Raw genomic sequence first — 25,378 nt, 5'->3', positions numbered from 1 at the left:
TCTGTTTAATGCAACTGCAATCTTCCAATTGAAAATTATTATGTCCACAATCATCATGAATACAATTGTAGCATAAGTATTGATAGTTATTGGTTTAGAACTATGCAAATAATTTTAATAATTACAAAATACTATTTTTGGACCAAATATATTTTCTAGTAACTCACTGGATGACAAGCTTAAAAAAAAGTTGAAAAAAAGCAGGACAAGCACATCGTGAGTAAGGCACCACGTTGAAAAACTTAATTTGTTCATGCCTACTCGTTACAATTCATTTATAGAATTCTATATACACACATGAAAAAATTTAAACAATGATTTCTTTAAAACTACTGCTCATTAGCACTAGCCATGTTACCATGCATTAGTAGAAAGAATGTACTAAAATGCATTAAAATTTCAGGAAAATTGAACATATCAAAGCTTCTATCGCCCCTTGTTAGAATTACTAGTGAAAATCAGTAAAACAAATATTGTATAATTCTTTATTTTACAGATATAATAATTTATTTCTTACTTTAGAACATTGCAAACTTATAAAAGAAACCCAAACAAAACAATTTTGTTATAAACATTACTCAAATTTCATCAAAGTTAAAATTTTTTATAAAATTATTATTTACTTTCTAATATGGTTGGTTAGTTATGGAGTATTTAAAAAAGTTATGCAAAAAAAAAAAAATTCTTCATAATTGTCCCCTCTTAATATATATGTACATTTATTATTGTTTTCAATACATGTACTATTAATAATCCTAATACACACACAATTCTGTTTTCACACAATGTTTTGACCTAACACATTTCAATAAGCTTTCCTTTGTAAAAACGTCAACACAATTTTAATTTACATTTTCTAGAAAAGGAAGTGTCTCTGATTAAAAGAAATTCTTAGAATTTGCTTATAGGGCTGCTAAGCATACTCAAATTCTAAGACTTGACCTTTTCTTTTTTACTTATTTGAAGATGTTTAGTAACAGTCAATTTTTCTTACTGTTTTTATCCTGCAATCAAAGCAGTACAAAAAAATTTAATTTGAAGTTAACAAATTTTTTGTATGATTGAATTTCTTCCAATATGGAATAGTTTTTGTATGCCATTTCATGTTAAATCTTGTGGTATTTTGGCATTTAACTGAAAAAGTCAAATAAAATAAATTTATTAAATTCTGCTAATAATAAATCAGAAGAACAGCTGTTACTTAACTAAATTGAAGTATTTTATTTAAACATGTCCTAATTGGTTTATTATATTTTTACTAGTTTATAATGTCTAAACCCAATCTTCCATTTTACCATATAGAGTGTATTTTTTACACTTTTTTTTAGACTTTTCAGGAGTGTCTCCTACTGTGCAAGAACAGAATTGGGTGTACTTACCAATCTTTCTACAGCATTCAGTCTTATCACAAGTAAGATATAAGATAGATTTTTGTTTTTTTTTTATGTATATATGTATCTTAAATACCTAAGGAGTTTTGAAAATGTAAACCATAAATTATTACTGTATTGTTATATTTAATATTTCTTGAAGTGTTTAAGGCATGATTTTAAAAACTAGCTAGTAAAATACTTTTGTTTGCTAAAGAATAATCTATTTCACTTATATATTTAAATAATCTATCACACTTTAATGTAAAATCTAACACAATTTTTTCACTAAATAGTTTATTTTCATTAAAGAACTTTTTCAATACAATCATGAAAAACATCATTTATATAAAAATGTCTCAATGATGGCTGTTTAGTCACTTCACTGTTTAATGTCAAATGCATAACATTAAAATAAATTTATAAACTTTGTTATGTTACCATTGTCAGAGGTGAACTTTTTCAATTTTAAAAAAATGGGGTCGTGCTCCGAAGAATAGTATGTAAATGTTAATAATTTTATTTTATACATAATTTATCTACATTTTTAAAAAATAATGATTTTAGTAAAAATTGAACTGAGTTACAATAAAATAATGACATTTTTGTACTCAAACTTTTTCAATGTTGTAAATACATTTAGTATATCCTGTGTCTGCTGCTTAAGGTGACTAAAGGCATGATTTTTGGCCTATACCTGTAAATAAAATAGATTTTGAAATTCTGATGTAAATATAACAAAGGAAAAAAACTAATATGAAATTTTACAAATGGAAAATTGCATCATTGTGTTTTGTTTCAGAAAATATGACTGTAGACACAATACAAACATTATTCATGGATAACAGATAAAATTAGGAGGAGAAATCTCAAACTATAAGATAATAAAATGCATATAATTGTCTTTTTTATAAGGCAGTCACATCATAACTTCCATTAAATGTACAGTAAGACCCAGCTTAACATGGGGGGGACCATTCCTAGATGACAAAGCACTAAATGAAACATCATTAAATGAGGTCATTTTAACAGAGTAAATAGGGAAAGATGAAAACATGATGAAAAATAAACAGATTTAACTTTAATTTTAAATTATTTTTATATTAATTTGCATAATAATATATATTAAATAACAAACATATGCACACAGAAATGTCAAGTTCATTTTTTGTGATGAAGGTCCCTGCTTTTCTGAAATTCTTTTTTTCACATTAAAGTCTTGTAGTTTCATTTGTCATTTTTTTCCTTTCCTTAATTAAGCAAATGTCGGTAGCAGAAGATTGCATTCAAAACACCTCGTTTTGCTTTTACACTCTTTCAAAATCTGGATCATTCGCTACAATTTGATCAACGATTTTGGTTCTCGTTACAAAACTTTTACTAAGAAAATCTGCAGAGAAATTCTTTGGGTTCTTCATTTACAGAATCTCTATTTTCCAGTTCTACACAAATTCTTTGTTCTGTCAGTTCTTGAAAGTCATCATTGGTAAGGCTCTCACCAGTAACCTGCAGTAACTCCTCAATATCCTGCTCAGCTCATCTACATCTCCTAGTCCTGCTGTATTGATTAGGTTGACAATTTGGTCAACCTAACAATATAGCGATAGGCTCTTCTTGTTGAGAATTCTTGGATACCTTCAGTCATAACTTCAACATACTGTTCGTGCATTTATCAGTTAATTCTTGCCAAGTGAAGTCAATATTTCCTATGGCATCTGTGATGTTATATTTTTCCCAAAACTGCACCAAACAAACATAGAATTAAGGAAAGTATGGCACTACGACAAATTGCCACCTTTTGCTGATTGGTTCATGTTCATGAATAATCGTATTATATACAAATTCAATGAAATGCTGCAATAATTTGAATCAGCATAAATTTTGAGCTTTTTTTAAGACTTTGAGCAGACCATGTTATATCGAATCAGTGTTAAGCAAGGACTTACCGAATTTACACAATTTAAAAATCATTTCAGATGGAAGTACACAAATTTTGACATTTTAAATAACTGCAGAATTCTAGTAGTTTTAAAATAAGTAATTTGAATGATATAAATGATAAAGCATTAAACATTAATCAAATAATCTTTAATATAATATTTTTTATAACTTATTAAATGATCAAAATCAAAACAAAGTTCTAAAACTATACTTAATAAGATATGGCAAATATATTTATAACTCAAAATCTTCAAATCAAATTCCACAAATTAAGAAATCTTCCATAAACTATATGTAAACAGATAAACCAATCATGATCATAAAAGGTAATTTTCTTTTATTCCTGCAGGAAAACTTACACTCACAAGATCTACAAAACTTCATATAGGAAAGAGTAACCATTTCTTAGTATACCATTTATTATATTTGAAAACAAAGCCATTTTTATATATATATATCTTATGCAATCTATGGTAATGCATATAAATCTTATCCAATCTGTTTCAAGGTAATGGTCATGGTAATGCATATGTATATATGCTTTACCATGACCATTACCTTGAAACAGATGCTTCTAACTCTTCACTGAGCAACCAGTGGCCTTAGGTTGATTTATTTTTTAAACTCTTTTCAACATAAATGAAAATGGTATACTGTGTAAATTTTCATAATGGTAATTGTCATGGGTGCACATATATCTGTTGTTATCATCTTTTCTTATGAAAATGCAAATTACCACTGGTCAAAAGTGACCTACAAAATATTAAGGTTTAAATACTAACCCTTAATATTTTCTATTTATCAAATTAATTGAATTTAAACCTTTTCGAAACATGTTCTTTCCAAAAGTTCCATTAATCATTCTCTGGGGTGAGATTTAATCTCTTACCAAACTAAAAAGCATGATTAGAATTAAAATAAACACAGATTGTCTCCTATTACAGACTGCTCAATTTTATGTATGAGAATAATTGAAAAAAACATTGAAATTTAAAGATTTTCCAAAAATGTTTTAGAGAAATTAGATTTAAATTTCTAGGAAATATAAATTATATCTTGATGTTTGAATATAAAATTGTTTACTAGAATACACTATTATGAATATTTAAATGCTAAATTAACTAGGCAAAAGAACAATTATAGAAACATTAGGTGTAAACCAACTATTTTTATAACATTTATATCTGTGTATAATTTGTTTGCGTAACATATGATAAAAATGACAAAATTAAAACTGCTAAGCACATGTTTTACCACAATGTGTATAAAAGGCACAACTTATTACATATATGGCAATGGAGATATATTACTTCTTCAGTCAATCTTTTTGCAAACTATTTTCTTTCTAAAGAAAAGAAAAAAAAAAAATGTTTATACTCAATAACCATAAACACCACCATAAAATCTATATTCAAAACGTCTACAAAATATTTAACATAATCACCTTAACACTCTTCAAGATCACACGCTTACTTATGACGATAAACACCCTATCAATATACTTAATGGCAAAAGGCCAAGAAGAACACACCCACAAATAATACACTTTAAATATTCCAACTAGAAAAAGAAAATAGCAAGAAAAACTAACTCCCATTAACAAATTTTAACTAAAGAATGATAATTATAATTCACAAAATATTTCAAAAACTACAACTTAGAAAAATTAATAAACTGCACAATTTAGCGTGTATCAAAAGAAAGTTTTCGATATAAAAAGATAAATTGTTCCGCAGGGACGACACTCATTTTTCTCCCTTTGTAAAAATTATAATTCCAGTTAACCGTGCGAATACGATTTGGCAAACTTTTCAAAAAAGCGTTTTCATAAAGCTTCCGGAAATAAGGACAAAAGAAATTCCATCTTTTCGGGAAGAGAACAGTGAACATAACGCCGGGCGTCGTACGTCGGCAATATAAAGTAACATCGTTTAAGTTACGGCAAGGCAACACTCGGACGATGCCTTCCGGGAGGTGTTTTTAAGAGTAACCCGTCCCTATTTGGCCCTTACAGAGGTTAAGAAAACCTGGAAAACTCCACGCGCGAACCCGCAACCGAACTCCCAGCATTCGGGGAATAGAACCGCCGGGCCAATATGAAAAAGTAACACGGATTACCAATTATAAATCCTAATAAGCGCTCATCACAGGAAGATAATGCCAGTGAAATCTGAAAAAATTCTAGAAACTTTCTTCAGGATATTTATATAAATTCTAGAACCACGTCGGTCCAATAGCCTACAAGAGCAACCGCCGCAATGAGAAGTGGAGCATTCTAGAATGTTACAGGGACACTGTCAGGGGGAAAGGTGACATTTTCGAATTAAATGGCAGTCCGAGGTCAGAGCAATGGAGCTTATAAATATATAAGTGAAAGTAATTTGATTTTTGAGCACACAAACGACGATTAACTGATGAAACGATGCTTACTTGCCACTCCAAATAGAACTTCTTTTCACGTATTAAATCCAAGAAAAGATTTTAAGAGTTCGGCAAGGTAACTAGCCTAGTGGAGCGGATCTTTTCGATACGTAGAGACGAAAGATTGAATTTATACTTGCAGAATTTTCTTTTCGAATTTGAAACTTAAGCCTAAATTCTTACGTTATAGAAGTTGGCCAGGTTCGCCCTCTGAGCGGCATCGTCGAAAAGTAAGTAGTACTGATGCACGAACGATCTACCTATCGTGTCGTACTGCGGATTCAAACTCATTTTCGGTACGAATTCCTCTCGCCTACTTTTCCTTCACTCTTGGCAANTTGAAAAAAACATTGAAATTTAAAGATTTTCCAAAAATGTTTTAGAGAAATTAGATTTAAATTTCTAGGAAATATAAATTATATCTTGATGTTTGAATATAAAATTGTTTACTAGAATACACTATTATGAATATTTAAATGCTAAATTAACTAGGCAAAAGAACAATTATAGAAACATTAGGTGTAAACCAACTATTTTTATAACATTTATATCTGTGTATAATTTGTTTGCGTAACATATGATAAAAATGACAAAATTAAAACTGCTAAGCACATGTTTTACCACAATGTGTATAAAAGGCACAACTTATTACATATATGGCAATGGAGATATATTACTTCTTCAGTCAATCTTTTTGCAAACTATTTTCTTTCTAAAGAAAAGAAAAAAAAAAAATGTTTATACTCAATAACCATAAACACCACCATAAAATCTATATTCAAAACGTCTACAAAATATTTAACATAATCACCTTAACACTCTTCAAGATCACACGCTTACTTATGACGATAAACACCCTATCAATATACTTAATGGCAAAAGGCCAAGAAGAACACACCCACAAATAATACACTTTAAATATTCCAACTAGAAAAAGAAAATAGCAAGAAAAACTAACTCCCATTAACAAATTTTAACTAAAGAATGATAATTATAATTCACAAAATATTTCAAAAACTACAACTTAGAAAAATTAATAAACTGCACAATTTAGCGTGTATCAAAAGAAAGTTTTCGATATAAAAAGATAAATTGTTCCGCAGGGACGACACTCATTTTTCTCCCTTTGTAAAAATTATAATTCCAGTTAACCGTGCGAATACGATTTGGCAAACTTTTCAAAAAAGCGTTTTCATAAAGCTTCCGGAAATAAGGACAAAAGAAATTCCATCTTTTCGGGAAGAGAACAGTGAACATAACGCCGGGCGTCGTACGTCGGCAATATAAAGTAACATCGTTTAAGTTACGGCAAGGCAACACTCGGACGATGCCTTCCGGGAGGTGTTTTTAAGAGTAACCCGTCCCTATTTGGCCCTTACAGAGGTTAAGAAAACCTGGAAAACTCCACGCGCGAACCCGCAACCGAACTCCCAGCATTCGGGGAATAGAACCGCCGGGCCAATATGAAAAAGTAACACGGATTACCAATTATAAATCCTAATAAGCGCTCATCACAGGAAGATAATGCCAGTGAAATCTGAAAAAATTCTAGAAACTTTCTTCAGGATATTTATATAAATTCTAGAACCACGTCGGTCCAATAGCCTACAAGAGCAACCGCCGCAATGAGAAGTGGAGCATTCTAGAATGTTACAGGGACACTGTCAGGGGGAAAGGTGACATTTTCGAATTAAATGGCAGTCCGAGGTCAGAGCAATGGAGCTTATAAATATATAAGTGAAAGTAATTTGATTTTTGAGCACACAAACGACGATTAACTGATGAAACGATGCTTACTTGCCACTCCAAATAGAACTTCTTTTCACGTATTAAATCCAAGAAAAGATTTTAAGAGTTCGGCAAGGTAACTAGCCTAGTGGAGCGGATCTTTTCGATACGTAGAGACGAAAGATTGAATTTATACTTGCAGAATTTTCTTTTCGAATTTGAAACTTAAGCCTAAATTCTTACGTTATAGAAGTTGGCCAGGTTCGCCCTCTGAGCGGCATCGTCGAAAAGTAAGTAGTACTGATGCACGAACGATCTACCTATCGTGTCGTACTGCGGATTCAAACTCATTTTCGGTACGAATTCCTCTCGCCTACTTTTCCTTCACTCTTGGCAACCGTTATTCGCATCCACCTCTGTTAGGCTTAGCACACGGTCGACTCCCCCTGGCGGCGTCCATCCGCGACGATTTTCTATCGTGGAAGAAATTACTTCCGTTGTAATTTTTATACCGATAGTTATTTATATACATGAATTGTTATTATTTACTTTCTTTTCTAACGATGTAATAATAAATACACTAATTTGCGATAGATTATATATTTTGGTATAAGAGTTTGACGGCTCGGATGGCCGAGCGGTTGGGATGGTAGCCTACCTATATGGGGATCCGGAATCGAAAAATCCCAGGAATTTTTCACGGGGGTGGTCTGTCCGGATATGTCGGGTCCCGTCCATCACCGCTTCATTGTGAGCTGGCCGAATCCATAATAGGCTTGCTAAAACAGGCCCTCTTAGTGCCCACAGGGCAGAAAGAGTTAAACGAATACAGTATTTAGAATTCCCGTTTGTTCCGAAAGCTTTTAATACTGAATAAAACCGCCGAACAATGGTGGTTAGTTGTGAGTTAGTGCCCCGCCAACCACCGGTGTTGTTTTTGAGGGTTTTAAATCTCCAATACTTTTCTGTTTACAGATTTTTACACTTTCTCAAATAGAATTCCATTCAACTTTCATACTAAAACTGCCTTATTTAACACGTGCTACTGGCGATGAGTTTTCTGGATTATATTCACCTTATCTCTCGTATTTTCCATTTTTGTTTATTGTTCTTGTCGGTTCGGTTTCCGTTTTTGCTTTGTCTACTCGTCCTCGAGTTTACTACCGTAAATTTTGATAGTTTTGAGCAAATTCAATGTTTCAATTTAGCGCGTAATTCATCGCGGTATTTCTGTATACCAGTGATTCTTAACCAGAGTTCCTGGGCTTGGAAGGGTAAACTGTACATAAATAGATGCATTTCGAGTCGACTTACATTTTACAATACTCATACGTCGCTCTTAATTTTAGTTACTGATGAGGGACCGTAAAATGTAAGTTGGCCCAAAATGCATCTAGTTACGAAGACTAAAAAATTATATACGTATTCTATTACTTTTAAATTATTTTATGTAAATCTCATTAATTTTATTGAAGTTAACACAAATTAAAGTTCAAGTAGCAATTTTTGCTAGTGGTAATCAATGACGAAAATGGACTTGTAGATCGTCGTAACTGATGGATACTCGAGTAATCTCAACCACTTCAACGACCTTGGATGGATGGTATCACCTGTATTCTTACACCATGGTTACTATTACGCATATTCAACGTAAATACGTTAGTGATAAACTAATCGGATTTGTATTTGCCTGAATCCCAGCTTTCAAATTGCTAAAATTTCATTCATTACAAATTTACCACGATTTTTTCTTGTCACCCGTGTTTCTTATGTTCGCTGTTTGTTTGTTAAGTTATGGCAACGCAACACTTGGACGATCTGCCTAGGGGAATACTCTCACCTGTCTCCCTCACTTTGCCCCCCTTTTCACCCCCCTCACTCCCATTTCACCAACTTTTCTCCTCCAACCTCCAGGTCGTACCTATGAGTGGAACCTGGAGGCACCCCCCCTCTTTCAATTAAAATGCCTTCCGAGAGATCTTTTTAAGGGAAACTGGCCCCTATTTAGGCTTTACAGACGTGGAGAAAACCCGGAAAACGCCACGTGGCCAGCCCGTCCGAGCGAGGTGCGAACCCACGACCGAAAAGTACCTCTACGTTTGTACTAATTTCAAAAATGATTTACAGTAAAATCTGTGTAAACCGGACTCGCACGATACCGAATATTTTTTCCGGTTGGCAGGTTTCGTTTTAACACAGAAAATCGCTGCGTTTCGAAGAAATGCCACTTTACACTAAAACTTCTATACTAACAAAACAATTGCTCTTTCGCGATCATTCCTCTCCTACGAGTTACGTGATTTTACGATGTGTTTTACGTCATAAATTCTCACGACTCTGACTCAAAAATAAACTTTTTACCGCTCCTAAAGGCCACTAATTACCAACCTCAAATTAATGGCATAGTTACAGTTTGAGTCGCCCTTTCTTTGAGAAATACATAATATACATCAAACCTATTTTAACATTTCTAAATGAGTCATATAATTTTTGTAATTGTTAACTCTCGTAATCGCTGATGATTTTACTATTATTATTAAAAAGTCTAATATTTATAATGCCAAAAAAAATGGCCGCACCTTCGCCCACGAGAATTCATTTTCAAATTCAAATTGAAGATTTTTTTTCTCCCCATTTGCAAGTAAACTCACGCCTTGAGTCCTATTTAGAAATTTATTCCTTAACAGTCTTACTTTTAACGCAAGTATCTAAGACATTCGATTATTCGAAGAAAATCGAACGAAAGAATTATCTACGGCGGAATAACGAGTTTTTCGAATTAAACGAAGGAATAATGCATCGAATGTGGATTATACTCTTCATTTTCCTCCAAAAGGATTGTTTTGGAGTGTTTTCACGCAACGAAAGTGAATATTCCCATTATTTAAATGCCACAAATGGCACTACCATAGAAGAAAATCCTTCCTGGACGGAACCTTCTACCAGCGAATGGAAAATGCAACGAAATCGAACGGAGTGGATGAAAACGGAAATCCACGCTTCCGAAGGATCTACTTCCGATTTCCACTGGTCACGCTCGAACGTCACTCTTCCGAGTGAAACAGGAAACGAAATTTCGTACCCTGACATCAGAAATCAGACGAAAGCGCAACTCTTGGAAACAGACTCGTATCAGGGGTCCAACGGCACTACAGAAGACTCGATTCGTGTCATTAATTTCGGTAAGGAACGAAAAGTTCCTGGAATAATCATTCTAAAGCTCACTCTGGGCATTTCTTTCGTCTTCGTCTTCCTACTGGTCTGCACACAGACCGTCAACCATTTCCACAACACCTGCGGAAAACAATTACCGGAGGAGGAAGATACCTTCGCTTCTATAGAGATGAAAGAATTGTCACGTGTCGTCGGAGATGGAAGGGATTTAGACCACTTTATTCATAAAAATCCTGAAGGTTTTGTCCAGAAAAATGAAAATGAAAAATTGTAATACTTAACAATTTATTATAAGTAAGAAATTAATCAGAGATTAAAATTACAATGACAATTTTGTAAGATTTGTATGCACTAAATTTGGAGAGAACACTTTTAAATATCATTTTTTGACAGATAAAATGTTTGTGTAAAACGTGAAATTCCATTACAATATGAAATAAATGTTAAAAGGAATGTAGAATGACATCATATTGTCTAGATATCACTTTTCAAACACAATAATTAGGAAATTTTTAAAATAATTTGCTAAGTAATAAAGATGTAAATTTACAACTTAAAGAAATACTTTATTTAAGAATGGCTTAGACCGAAATCTGATCGTCTTTACCAAATACAATATAAAAACTTGAATTTGTAGCAAAATACCCGTTAGATCATTCCAAAATTTTCTTATGCTCATCCCATTTAGGCTGTGTGATGCAGGGCCAACCTGAAAACGTCGTGTTCTACATAGAATCCGTCTCCCAGAGGTTTGAGCACAAAAGTCTGATTGAAGGTGTGAGGCGGATCGTCGTCGGTCTGAAATTAAAAATTTCAATTAGTGAGAGTACTTATTTTGTGGGTTAAAAACAAAAAAAATGTGTATTTTTAAAAACAGAACTGGATAAAAAATAAATAAAATTTTAATACAATACACGTATAAATGATTCCTTAAAATTCAAATGAATTCTTCAACTCTATATGAGCAAGAAAAATTCTTATATAAGCGAAGAATAAAATAAATATTTTAGGCCTTCTAATTACAACTACCGATGGAGAAACAATTTGATTTTACCAAAAATTAAGCACAGTTTTGGAAGAGATGCACCAATCTATCAACTTATATATAATTGGAATGCCTTAAAAGAAGAATATAAAGATTTGTGTACTTACGGACAATTTAAACGGGCTGTAAAAATATTGAGATGTGATTAGTTGAGTGTATTTTTTTTTTTGTTTTTTATGTATTTCTCTTCTCTGTTTTTTATTTTTATTTTTGTTGATTGTGTACTTTGTAAATGTTTGTATCATTAGTTTTTCTTTTGACCCTCGAAAAAGGCCAATGGCCATAGGGTCGTATGATTAAATATGATTAAAAAATATAAATATATTAGAGCTCCAAGATTCCGACTTGGATGTGGTGAGCAGGTTTAGACTCTCACCACATCCAAGACTCTAGACTGAGTTACAGTATGTCCGCAGCATCCTTGCTACAGACAGATAGATGCTGAACAGGTCAGAGGATAAGCGGGATCACTAGTCTCCAGATTGGGAATTGTAAGTGGGGCTAACACCCCCACAATGTAAAAACTATCATTGTTAAAAAAAGACAAAAGAAAAGGCAGGCAGGATCTAGAAGTGATGGGCAGGCAGGATCTAGAAAAAGCCTATGATAGAGTAAATATGGAGAAACTGGCAAATTTTGTGATTATGGAGTGAGAGATAAACTACCAAAAGGTGTGAGAACAATGTATGAAAACACCAAAGCAGGTGTATGCATGGATTGTAAAGTATCTGAGTGGTTCACAATTTAAGAGGGTGTAAGAGAAGAGTGTGTTATGTCACCATGATTTTTTAATATTTTCATAGATGCATGCATGAGGAGATCCAAAGTGCCTGAGTATGGAATGCAAACCGGAAATGAATGATTGTTGTTTGTTGTAGCAGATGACACCATGCTATTAGCAGAGAGCAAGGAAGAGCTTCAGACACTTGTGTCTAATCTTGAGGCATATGATGGATATATGCTGTGAGTGAATGTGAGTAAAACTAGGGTGATTTGCTTGAATGCAAAGGTGAGCAAACAGATTGCATGATTGAGATGAGTGATGAACAACTGGACACAAGTGAAGGAGTTTGTATATTTGGGAAGCATGATAGATGAATAGGATAATGATAAAATTATCAGAAGAGTGAATGCAATGAGTAGACGTGCAAGGGATAAAGGGCACAAATGGCTATGTGTGAGAGAGTCGTGGTGTCTGTACTCAAGTACGGTAGTAAAACTTGGATATGGTAGGAGTCACATTACTGCATGTGAGATGAGGTATTTGAGAGGAGTGTGTGACATAATGAGGAGAGAATATGTTAGAAATGAATGTATGTTGAGGAATATGGGGTGAAACAGTATGATTCAAAAGAGGAGTAAATTGGCTCTATGATGGTTTGGCCACATTAAAAGAATGAAAGGAGGAGAACTGTTGAAGAGAGTATGTGGGAAAGTTGAATGGAAAGCATGGTAGGGGAAAGGCTGAGAAAGTCTTGGTTGGAATATGTAGATGAATCTGAAAGAACATAAGGTGTTAAGTCAGAAAGAGAATGTGGGAAAGTATGCTAAGAGTAGAAGCATGAATGTGTCTGAAGAAAAACAAGTGTGTCTGAACAGGAAGATGTGAGGAAAGTTATTGAATGGATGATTTGTAGAGTGGTAGTCTCCTTTTGCCTGCTGCTCAGCTTTTTTGGATTATGAGCTTGAGGATATGCATGTTTGTAGAAATATTTTATATTATATATATAATATAATATATATTTTAACTTATATTATAGAAGTTTATATTCCTTGTACATCAGTAAAGATTACCCAGCATTTACATAATAACAAATTAACAAAAATTTAAACAAGTAGTCCTAATTGTAAAAACAAATATAGAGTAAGGTCACAAGAGTATGCAATGTATGAGTACAAATTTTAATTTTCATGATGCTGAAGATGATTAATTGTTTGATGCTACACAAAGTTTGTGGAGGAAGATTGTGTTTCAGTAAATTGTGAATCTTTAAACTGATTCTTGTAATTTTAACAGCTATGTGACACTCTTGAGTTTCTTATTTCAAAGTGTAAAATATTTAGGAAGTTCTCAGATCTTATTGGAAGTGATGTTTTTGTTTGTTGATAGAAATTATGTTGGTTTTTTAGTTGAAAGTTTTGGCGAGATTTGCTGCAGCATGTGTAGAATATGCTGCCGACTATAATGTTTCTTCTGAATTCAGACAGATGCATTTGAGTATGCACTACTATCAGAGGTCCTGATGACGCATACTCAGACTTTATAAAATGTTAAGTCTACATTTATTTTATTTCTTCAGATATAAAAATGAGGGTTTTAAGAGAAAGTGACCGAAAATTATTTTTCACAACACTTTAGAAAGTTCAAAAATAGATTGCTGAAAGAGTAGTAGTAATTCAGATATTTTATCTGAAATCAGAACAAACTTCTTTATAAATTATACTATTATATTATACAACTGAATTGTTCAGAAATTTTGATCTTAAACTTAAACATATTAGACTTTATACCAGATAACTCTAAAATTAGAATTTCAAGAAATTTGGTTACTATTGTTTCCACATCAGTTCATCTGAAGAATTTTTTAATGAAAATTATTTACCTTAATTGAAATCAGGTAAACTCATAATATCAATAATTGTTTATTAACTTATCCTTCCTGTCTATGCCAGCTTTAATCAACATCCCATTGTGGAAAATAATATATCATCAATCCATAAAATACAGTATATTGAAAAGAGCTATGATTCATCTTGCTGTATGGTATTCTCTGAATGTTGTGCTGGTTGCAGATAGTAGCAAAATAGGCTGCACCATTCTGCTACTAAAATTCCCTGAAAAATTCCTGGAATTTTTTGACCCATCTGGATTTGATTCCAGGTCTCCAGAGCAGTAAGCTATTATTATCTTAATGATTATGTCAGTAAAGAAAAATATATATAGTCACTCTTGAGGATATAGAAGAATTAGTATGCACAACCTTGGAGTAAGTCTTAATTAACAAAATAATTCAAAGATTGTATATAGATCAATGAGTATAGGGCATGCTGCAAATGTATGGTAAAAAAAAACTGACACAGCATATAAAAATAACATTAGATTAAATGTTTCAAATAAGTTTATTGCATAACTTCATTTTTAATGCTTTTTCCCCTACATAATTTGCTATTCTTTTGGTCTAAAAAACAGTTAAATTTAAAAATGTATTAATTTTAATTTTTAATTTGTTCTTTGTTTGATCTTCCATCATACTGTGTCTGTTACAAGCATTCATACATTGAATGTTTTTGAATCTGAGCTCCTTTAGTTACTGTTTAAACATAACATCCAAAGATGAAGAAGAAAAATTCCTTAAAAGCATTTAATGAATTCATAAATGTAAATTCTTGATGTAAACCAAATGTATGATAGAGCACATACTTCTAGCAATCTAATAAAAGTTATTGAGAACAACTATTACTTCAATATCAGAGTTAACTTGATAATATCAGGAACTAATTAAATAATTTAAAAATAAACAAACACCTTTCACTAGTCCAGCACAACGTATTAAACATTGTGCTGGACTAGTGAAAGGTGTTTGTTTATTTTTAAATTATGTAATAATGCAGAGACAAAATAATATATCATTTAATCCTTTTCAGGCTTATCGTTAAGGGTCATTCAAGTTAAAAATCATAAAAATAAACTTGATAAATATTCAGAATTTGTTGAAAACACAATAATTTAATAATTTTGATGAGAATGAACAGATGAAATGATTTGCCATATTGATCATATTTTGTCGATACATTTTTATTTCAAATTTTTATGGTTTCATTTGTATTTAATAAACCATTTTGTACATTATTTTGTTTTAAATCAATGTTTTTTTTTTTTTTTATTTACCTTAAGTTGGCCTAATACAGAAATTAAAATTCCACCATCAAACATAGGTTCTGGATCAATAGATGTTATCTGATGTTGAATTTTTTGAAAAGTCAAGCCCTAAAATTATAAAATAATCAAATTATTAAAATAATCAAATTATTAAAAATATATCAATTATTTCTTAGGATTTACATTAAAAATAAAAAACCAATATTATGTAAAATACATTATTATATTTGTATTTTAAAAAAACTTATTTACTAGAAGATATGTAAAATTTTATATTTTAATGAATTTAATAAATAAAACAGTAGATTATTCTAACTTCATTTAAAAGTTATAACTATATAAATAAAATCAGATACATTTAAACTGTAACAAACTGAACTTTTCATCATATCATTTTATGAAAGAAAATATAAAAACAATATAAAATAGATATCAATGCTGATACAAAAATGTCAATAGGTATAAATATATATGTCATATATCTCCCACTGCTTTACAATAGGGAGGGACATATTTCATGGAAAATTTATGCAAAGAGGGTGATGACAAAACAATTATTGGTTTAAATAGTGTCAGTTAACTTATAAAAAGACCAATTAATCAGAGTTTAGATTGCAAAACAGACAATAATGAAAGATATAGCTTGAGATCAAATACAATATCCAACAGGATAACTTGAACAATTATTTATGCACTAATCATATCCAGTCAGATATGTCAGCAATTATAATATTGAAAAAATTGACAAATTAGAAACAGTTTTGAGAGTTGAATCGGGTAAAGCAGCTGTCCCAGATAGTATTCCTATGGAATGTTGGAAGTTGGGTTGGCAGATAGGTGTCTATTAAAGAAATTATTGTATTTTTAATGAAATATTGAAGACAAGAGTATATCCAGAAAGCTGGAAAATAGCTCAAATATTTCAAATTTTTAAACTGGGATGTAAATAACCTGAGTAAATACTTTATTGAATACTGTTAGTAAGGTTTTTTTCAATGGTTCTTTGTAGGAGGCTTGTTATGTTATGTTATGGGCTGAGAGAGAGAGAACTTTATCTGACATGCAAGCTGGTTTTCATAAAGGAAATACTACAGTGGATTATATATTCATTTCATGAAATTTGTTAAAATAAAAGCTAGCAAATAACAAAGAAAAGCATACACTTACTTTGTGGACTAAAGAGCTGCATTTGACTTGGAACCATGTGAAATTATGGAATAGGTTGTGCAAGTCGAAGATGAGTTATAAAATGGTGAATTTACTAAGATTGATGTATATGAATATGACTGTATCAATGTTTTAAATAAAATATCTACATAGTTTTCTTTTATTGTAACAAAGGAGTTTGGCAAAGGTGTCAATTGAGCCCACTGCCGATTTCTTTTATATATTGAAGGTTTGGTAACAAGATTGTGTGAAAAATATAATGATTTATGATTATGCAATAATACATATATTATGGTTTTTTTATATGCTGATGACATGGTAATGGTGGCTGATAGTCTGTTAGAATTACAATTGGTAACTGATGGTTTGCAGAGGCATTCCATAGAGATAGATTTGCAATTACACTCTTCAAAAGTGAAATCGCAACACCGTGAAGAAATGTGCATAACCACATGTAAATTGCAGAACCAGTAGATGTGACAGAGATATACAAATGATTATGTTTAGGTACACATCAAGTCATGTGGTACCCACTTTCACGCTATAAAGACCAGTGGCCAGCTCTGGACATAAATGCTTTCAGCAATGATTCCTAGCAGCTGAACTTTTGAAGTATAGCAAATGCCTCAGAGATGACCACAAGTCAAATACCACCAGTTAATGACTGAGGAATGAAACTTGAGACTATCCTGGAGCTACACAACCTTGGTTTGTCAATGCATGTAGTTGCCACATGTGCTAGGCACAACATGAATACCATCCAGTGATTTGTGTGACATGATGGATACATGAACATCTGCAAACATGCTGAAGAGGGAGTAGATCATACCAACACACAACACAGTGCACAGACTGGGAAAGATTGGCCAAATGGCCCATTGGCCCCAGCACATGATATCCAAAGCAACTTGTTGTCATAAACAGGAGCATCTGTGTACACCAAAACCTTTTACAACAGGTTGCATGAAGTCTGGCTACATGTATGGAAACCATTAAATGCTCAACACAGGGCTGCATAGTTGGCATGGTGTTGTCATAGCAATTGTACCACTAAATGGCATCATGTATTGTTTATGGATGAATCCCACTTGTCTGTGAAGGAATGACAACCATGGACAAGTGACAATATCCCAGGAAATGCTACATACCAACCTTTTCACAGAGCATCACACTGGCCCACACTGGGCATTATGGTTTGGTGTGGCATCACATTCAATCAGCAGACAGCCCTGGTGCACATTTCCAGTACTCTGATAGCAGACCAGTACATCACACAAACTGTGGAGCCCATGGTTTGACCACTGGTACAGACTGCACCTGACACAGTATTCCAGTAAGAAAATGCTCGACTTCATGTTGCGTGACAAACTCTCACCAACCTGAATGGAACTCACATCTAGAATAATTATTATGGAAACAGATGTGTGCTATTCTTATTTTTGACCAATAACACCAGTTAGAGACTTAACAATTTTGTCAAGTCTCTTTTTATATATCCAACTTTAAAATTAATAATCATCTGGTTGATTATTAATTTTTAATTACCTGTTTATTCAGTAATGAATAGGTAATCAACTATGTATATTAACATATTCATTACTGAATAAACAAGTGTCTATTGCATATCTGTGTTTGTTCTTTTAATCATTTGCATATGTCTCTCATCTCTATCGGTCCTGCAATGTGCATGTGACTATGCACATTCCTTTATAGTGTTGTGATTTCATTTTTGAGACGTGTATGAATGACCATTTTGAAATAACAGCTAGGAAAACAAAAGATGCTTGGTGAAATTATGTAAATTATTTAATACATCAGCATTATTTAAGAATATTGGGGCTATCAAAGGACAGATTACCCAGAATCAATATGGAAAGAATATGGATAAAAGTGGATAGTAGATCATGGTGGATGGACTTCAAAAGTTGGTTGGAATGGCTAGGATTTGGTGAAATTGTCATGAATAGACAAGATGATATGAGGAGAGAGCAGATACCAATCATAGTGATGAGATGTATCAAATTGGAATTACAAGAGACGAGGAGACTGTTAAACAATTCTGTTAATATTGTTTCTATTATAATATTCTTAAGCTCAATTTTGGAATGGCATGTTATTTAGGAGAGAGCAGATTTAGTAAGTTGGCAATGAAACAAATAGCTAGAGTAAGGCTAAATTGTGTTACATCAAGGAAAAATCATCCTGCGCGCATATTGTGTAATCAGTTGCGTAAATATAGTGATTGGTGTTTACACATATACTTTAGTTGTAGAAATAATATGTATGGCAAGTATTTAAATATGTTATATGGTAAATGCAGTTTTCAGGATTTGTTTTAATTTATTAATGTGTTGGACTATTTATTATAGTTTTTTTGTTCCCTCTTTGATGTGAATTTAATTTAATGTCAAATAAATTCAATTCAAATACAATACATTTATTTCTATCTGAATCTAATATGCTATTCAAATTTCTTGTCTTGTGTATACAACAAACAGTTATAGCTACTAAGTTAATAAAGGATATCATTCAAAACATCAAAAACAATTTACTTACTTGAATTTTTTCCATTATTTTTGCTCGTCCAAATAATTGCTGACCCTCAAATGTCATGAGACTTTTTTCTTCCTATTCAAAAAAATATTCAGTTATTATTTAATTAAAACACCGCTAACTACCTTTTGGCATTTATTTAATGATACATAAATGTTTTCAGCCTAATTTATAGGCCACGTGCAGGTGATACAGTTTGGAACATTGATTACTAACAGTTCCAAAATATAATAGCCTATCATAGATATAGAACATTCAAACAATCTATATTTAAATATGTCAATATAAATTGCAATATCTACTTCTAATAAATAGTTCTAACATAAAAGATAAAACTAGATTTGTAAATTTAAAATACAATTGTTTATATTGTGGTAAATGAGATTGGAAGGAACTAGAAGTTTCCACATAGTAGCTTCTTTTTTTACGATGAACTTTATGCTGACAGTAAACCTTCTTCATCTCTGACATTAATCCATCAAATTACTCTTATATATTTCAATTTTTACAGGTCTCAGCATCAATATTGAGGAAAATAAAGTAGTCTTAATTATATCTGCTTCATCCTATTTTACCATATAGCCTTCAGCTTGAGACACTGTGGATAGTGCCATATTGCAAAATTCATTTTTAACAATATATCGTTGGTATACAAGAATAGTGACACAACTCAAAAAAAATAGTTCTTCCAGAACAGCCATTTAAAAGTTTCTTTTATTTCTGCAAGGCTTTGTCATGATCTTAGATTTTTAAATTTTCAAATGTTTATTTCGAAAAAAGATTGAAAATTTTAAAAATCAAGATCATGACAAAGCCTTGCAGAAATAAAAGAAACTTTTAAATGACTGTTCTGGAAAAACTATTTTTTTGAGTTGTGTCACTATTCTTGTGCACCAACGATATGCTCTTTAACTCTAACTCCCAGGTTAGTAGCAGTCAAATATGCAAATAATTCACAAATGCATAAAAATAAACACAAATTAACAGAGACTAAACACAATCCATAACAGAAACAATTCACATGCACACTACTCATTTTTCATTTCTGGCTCTTCCCACCCAACAGGCACCAAGAGAGCTTCTTTTCCACTGCCGCGGGTTTGACCCAGCAGCGAGGGGCCGTACCAACGTCGACCGGCCATCCACAAAAATTTCTAAGGAGTCACCACCCATCAGAGTTCAATCTTGGGCACTGCCGGTATAAAAAAAAGTCATATTCGATAACAAAACTCGTTCAATTCCATCAGAGTATTGAGGTACAGTACACATTAGATTTGTTCCGAACGTTTTGCATATCATCCAGAACTAAAATCTGCAAATACCTGTTTGGAATATTCAACCTATAACCCTCACAGGGCGACAGTGCTTCGAGACAGAGGTAAAATCATGCGCAATAACCAAGCCACTACTTTTATCGATTTGTTTTCTTCTTCTCTTTTTTGTCGGATAATTTCACACAGTCATACGTTTTATCACCACTTTACAAGCACACCCAGATGATATAAATTACCCGGATGTAACCACATTCATCTGCAAGATTTAACTTCTTCGAAGCTAACAGACAAGTTAACGGTTCAGTTCAAGCTATAAACGAGATAGTCGAGACCTTATTAGAGCCGTAGAGCATATCCAAAGCAGTAAAAAAAAAGTCAAAGGAACCATACCTCAATGGGCAACTCTTGGCGAGATACAGCCCTCAAAATCAGGTCATTCCACTATGACTATTGCATTTCACTTTTTAGCCCACACAACTATGCTGACTTCAAATAGCCCACTCGACCGTTCGGAACGAGCAACGTTTTATAGCTTTAGGGGGATGTGGGGCTCTCTCCCAAGGTGCAAGCAACAGCGAGCACCAAAGCACACGACTCCACACTCCACATCAGTCAAGGCAAGCAATGGGGAGCCTCGACCAACGCGGAGCACGGTTAATGGGAAGTATACGAATACACGTTAAAAGCTGACCTTAGGAGGTGAAGAATCACATGTACAGGTATAGTTCCTTTTCGCTCGTATAGGGGGCCTACAATTCTGGGGATGAGAAGCCCCACGTTCAGAGCTTCCAATTTAACCATTTAATCGAAAAGGTTTACATTAATTAACGATTTCTGATCGCAAACAGTCGTTGATCTTTTAACGGCTTCAAAAACATGACAGGTAAGATAAGGTGAGATAAAACTTGCAAATTTCTACATTTAACATATCGTAATATAAACTACTTACATTATAGAAATTGGCTAAATTTGCCCTTTGAGCGGGATCGTCGAACATTAAATAATATTGATTGACGAAAGATCTTCCGATCGTATCAAATTGCGGATTCAAACTCATCTTCGTACGAATTTACCACGTTCTTTTTTTGCCGCTCGAACTTACGCTACCTGGTGGCGTTTTAAGTGATTGTTCGATAATCAAATTCATATTTTTACATAAATATCTTTGTCTTTTGACGATCAATATTAATCTTACAAGACTTACATTTAAATTTCTTCTGTAGGTGTAACCTCTGTAATCTATAATCTTTGCAATCCCTCAGCTCTCTTGGTTAGGTCAACGAGTAGAAATTAGATCCAAATTAAACTAATAAAATTCAAGATTATTTTTTAAATTTTTTCTTTTGCTTAATATGTAACTTACAGAAATGATAACTCGTTAAATCATAAATTACAATAGATCAATACTTAATTATAGTGTCTGTTTGAGTCTATATAATTAATTGTGATTTTAATATTGATTTAANATTTTTTTATTATAATTAAAATTACGTTTAAATCTGGAAATCGAACCGGGTCCCTCAGAGCGGTAGGCTGATATCTTAACCGGATTCGGAATAATCGTTTAGTTTTCATCTGTTGGCATACAGACTCCAGGATCTGTAGTATGGCCAAATTTCTTTCGAGAAAGTTTACCACATGATAATCAAAAACACGCAATTTTTGAATAATAATAAATCCGCTCGACACTCTTACGATTACAAAAACGATATCAAATAAGGGAACGTTATCATTAGTCGAGAAATAATACAAAAATAGTAAATAAGTGGGCCTAATTAACATTTTTAACAATGTTGAAAAAAAACAAAATATACTGTAACAATATAATAAGTTTACGGTACAAAATAATAAGGTTACGGCTTCAAAATCAAACAATATAGTTTTAAAGAACATTAAAAAGTGTATTTGAGAGAGAGTGTTTATTTTTTACTGTTAAACATACAGATAACCCCTCATTATAGCAAACAATTTGAAGTCCAATTTGGCCACTTGTAAGACTTAGCTTAAGAACTGTCAATATAAATTTCAGAATATCAAAGGTTTTTTCGCTATGCAGAACACTCCCATCATATTAAAACACTGGGATGGGTTCGACGAAAATGATTATGAAGTTCCATACATGACTGGACAAAAGGGAAATGTCTAGAAGATGCCTTAGATTAAGGCCTGTGTGGTGGGTGGACTGGGTTATTTGTTACCCATGTTAGAATATTCCGGAAGTACCCAGTGAAAATCCATAAATGAGTGGATGACACCAGTGACAGGATCTTTCAGACCATAGGCCAGGAATGCCACCACCAAATAAGATGTGTACAGAGATGATACTAGGAAGTTACAAGAAGGAGAATGTAAATATGAGTTTTATATTCAACGAATCCTTACACTACTTTAGTATCAAATGGGTAATATACTTTACTATGCTGTTGATATGATCCATCAGTCACTGAAAATAATGTTGTCAGACTTCATAATGAAATATGACAAAGGGAAAAAATGCAACCAATTTTCATTGTTCAAAAAGCTTCTTTCTACAAGAAATTGATTCTGAGTAAAAATTAGATGTTGCAAGAGAGTTTGGCATCACCCTTTCCATTCTGTCAATGATTTTAAAAGATCATCCAACATTGAAAAAAGTTAAGAAGATCCAATGTTGAGTCCAGCAAGAATAAAACACATAGCACACAATTTGAGGATGTGCAGAAAGTTATTTTCATCAGGTTACAAGATGTTCAAGCGTGCTACTGTCCCATAGGCAGTTCCTTGTTATTACAGGGAATTTTTGAAAAGTATGGAATTATCTCAAAATCTTTATGCAGAGAAACATTGATGTTTCATTGCACATAGCATATGCATGGACTACAGACAAGATACAATATTTAAGTACAGCACAGATGACATTTTCAATCCTGATGAAACAGATAGTTTATTCCAACTGCTGCAGAGGAAGCAAAAATGCTAAATAGCGATTAACAGCCATGTTTTATTGCAGTACCTCAGGTAAGAAATGATTTTGTCATTACACTACACTGCATTCTTTCATCCCTTTTATCCTAAGAAGGATCAAGTACTGATATCCACTGTACATGACATAGATATGGAGAATATGGGACCCTTAATCATTGCAAAAACATCAAGAACATGTTGTATTATGTGAACAATGTGTGCTCTACATACTGCAAACTGCCAAGATTGGATGATACAGAGCATTTTAAATAAATAGTTGAACTGGAAACTATATTAAAAGATGAAACAAAAGTAAAGAGTCAGCTGTCAGATGACAAGTGCTTGGTTTGAGTCCTATCTGGAAAATGTGCAAGTTGAGTGCTTTCTACACTGCTGTTCTACAGCTGATCTGGAATAATCCATACTGTACAGGCTGAATATTGATTATTTTTTTCAACATCGATAACTGTGTCTAGAGAAAGATAAACAAGCTGTTGAAAGACTGCCGCAGCATGTGCACCTGTCATGAATTTTATCACACTATATTTTGTCTGGTAGCATTAGAAACCACAAAATGTCACAGGTTCTCTAACAATGGTGTAGGAAAACAAAGTTAAAAACTACTATTAACCTTTTTCTAGTTCAAAGTATATAGATTATACTAAATAATATTAGTTAATGGTGATGTCCCTTCCATTAACTGTCAGAATTATTATTACTGTTTGAACAAAATATAATTTTTAACAGTCTACCAGCAAAAGTATTTATTAACATAACATTATTTTCAGGATTATGATGGATAAAATTCATGAAAATGATTAAAAACAAGAAACTGCAATTTTCAAATGAAATATAAAGTGAAATTTAACAATTAATATGGTGTATAACTTCTCTGAGGACAAAATTGACCATTGGTTAACGTCAATACTTAAAGACGATTTCACAGATAGCGATGCTAATGTGAGTTTATCATAATATATTATTTACCAAATGGTTTTCTTTAAAAACAAGCAATTATTTATTGTGACATTGTCACAATGTTGGAGTGCAATTTCTAATCATATTTTTAATTTAAAATATATCCTCTCCACCTCAAATTAATAATGACTTGCCCCTGGTACATCACACTTTTCCTTTAACAACTTGTGCCAGTCATATCTCTAACACCTTCCAAAGGAAGATTTTAATTGAAATAATGCAACTTCCGGTTTGCATCGGAAGTTCTTATATAGTTAATTGGGGCCTTCTCCCACTAAGGTTTCCGTTCTCGAAATTAAGGAAAGACAAATCGAATTTATAGGTCTACAAATTGCAGTCCAAAAATCTTAATATGTAAATCTTATTACTTTTCATAACTTGAATCATAAAAGAAAGTAAAAAGAAATTGAAATAAGTTAATGACAGTGGCATGTTATAGCTTCACGAATCTCATTTGAATTTGAATTATTTATGTCCCACCCAGGCAATTGCATTTTTTGCCCATAGGATAACACGCCACTGGTTAACAAAATTATTTTTTGTATATTTTTATTGTTTGATATACTGTTTAGTGTATAACGTTACTATTGCAAATTTAAATTGGTTTATTAATAATTTTATACAATGTTATACAATATAGAAGTCTTATGTATTGTTATACAATACATAAGACTTCTATTCGTAAGAACTTTAATGATACATTAATACAAAATAACACAACTTTTATATTCAAAATTAATTTAATTATAATGAAAATTTTAATTGCAAAGTTACTTTAATGCTATTTTAAATACGCATTCAACAATTTATTTTTATTACAACTGCCACATAAACACATACGGCACACTAAATATAGCATAATGGCACCCGTATTCGAATGTTTACAGCTGTTATAAAATTTGAT

The 25,378-nt window shown here is 32.3% G+C and overlaps 1 protein-coding gene and 1 long non-coding RNA gene across 2 annotated transcripts; both read right to left on the bottom strand.

Moving 5' to 3' along the window:
• Positions 1 to 1,464: 1,464 nt before the first annotated feature.
• Positions 1,465 to 6,054, bottom strand: LOC111622565. The gene is made up of 3 exons (XR_002756299.1): positions 5,742 to 6,054; positions 4,566 to 4,656; positions 1,465 to 2,067 (listed from the first exon to the last, which is right to left on the bottom strand). It is a non-coding gene; the product is annotated as an uncharacterized LOC111622565 (long non-coding RNA).
• A 5,125-nt stretch (positions 6,055 to 11,179) lies between these two features.
• Positions 11,180 to 21,664, bottom strand: LOC111622345 (probable nuclear transport factor 2). The gene is made up of 4 exons (XM_023364733.1): positions 21,503 to 21,664; positions 19,283 to 19,354; positions 15,569 to 15,667; positions 11,180 to 11,432 (listed from the first exon to the last, which is right to left on the bottom strand). The coding sequence occupies exons 1-4, from the start codon at positions 21,608 to 21,610 to the stop codon at positions 11,319 to 11,321; spliced, it is 393 nt and encodes a 130-aa protein (XP_023220501.1). The 5' UTR covers positions 21,611 to 21,664; the 3' UTR covers positions 11,180 to 11,318.
• Positions 21,665 to 25,378: the final 3,714 nt, after the last annotated feature.

This window comes from Centruroides sculpturatus, unplaced genomic scaffold (genome assembly GCF_000671375.1).
Source record: "Centruroides sculpturatus isolate CEXI.00-Female unplaced genomic scaffold, Cexi_2.0 scaffold29, whole genome shotgun sequence".
Lineage (NCBI taxonomy): Eukaryota > Metazoa > Arthropoda > Arachnida > Scorpiones > Buthidae > Centruroides > Centruroides sculpturatus.
Note: the sequence above shows the minus strand (reverse complement) of the source record. Positions and strands in the feature narration are given on the sequence as shown.

What these genes read in the sequence shown, in the direction of transcription:
- LOC111622345 (XM_023364733.1), bottom strand. Translation starts at nt 21,610, where the DNA reads ATGAGTTTGAATCCGCAATTTGATACGATCGGAAGATCTTTCGTCAAT. An exon ending in ATTTAGCCAATTTCTATAAT is followed by an intron (nt 19,355 to 21,502) that starts GTAAGTAGTTTA and finishes TTTTTTGAATAG; the next exon opens with GAAGAAAAAAGTCTCATGAC. An exon ending in CTGTATTAGGCCAACTTAAG is followed by an intron (nt 11,433 to 15,568) that starts GTAAATAAAAAA and finishes TTTTAATTTCAG; the next exon opens with ACCGACGACGATCCGCCTCA.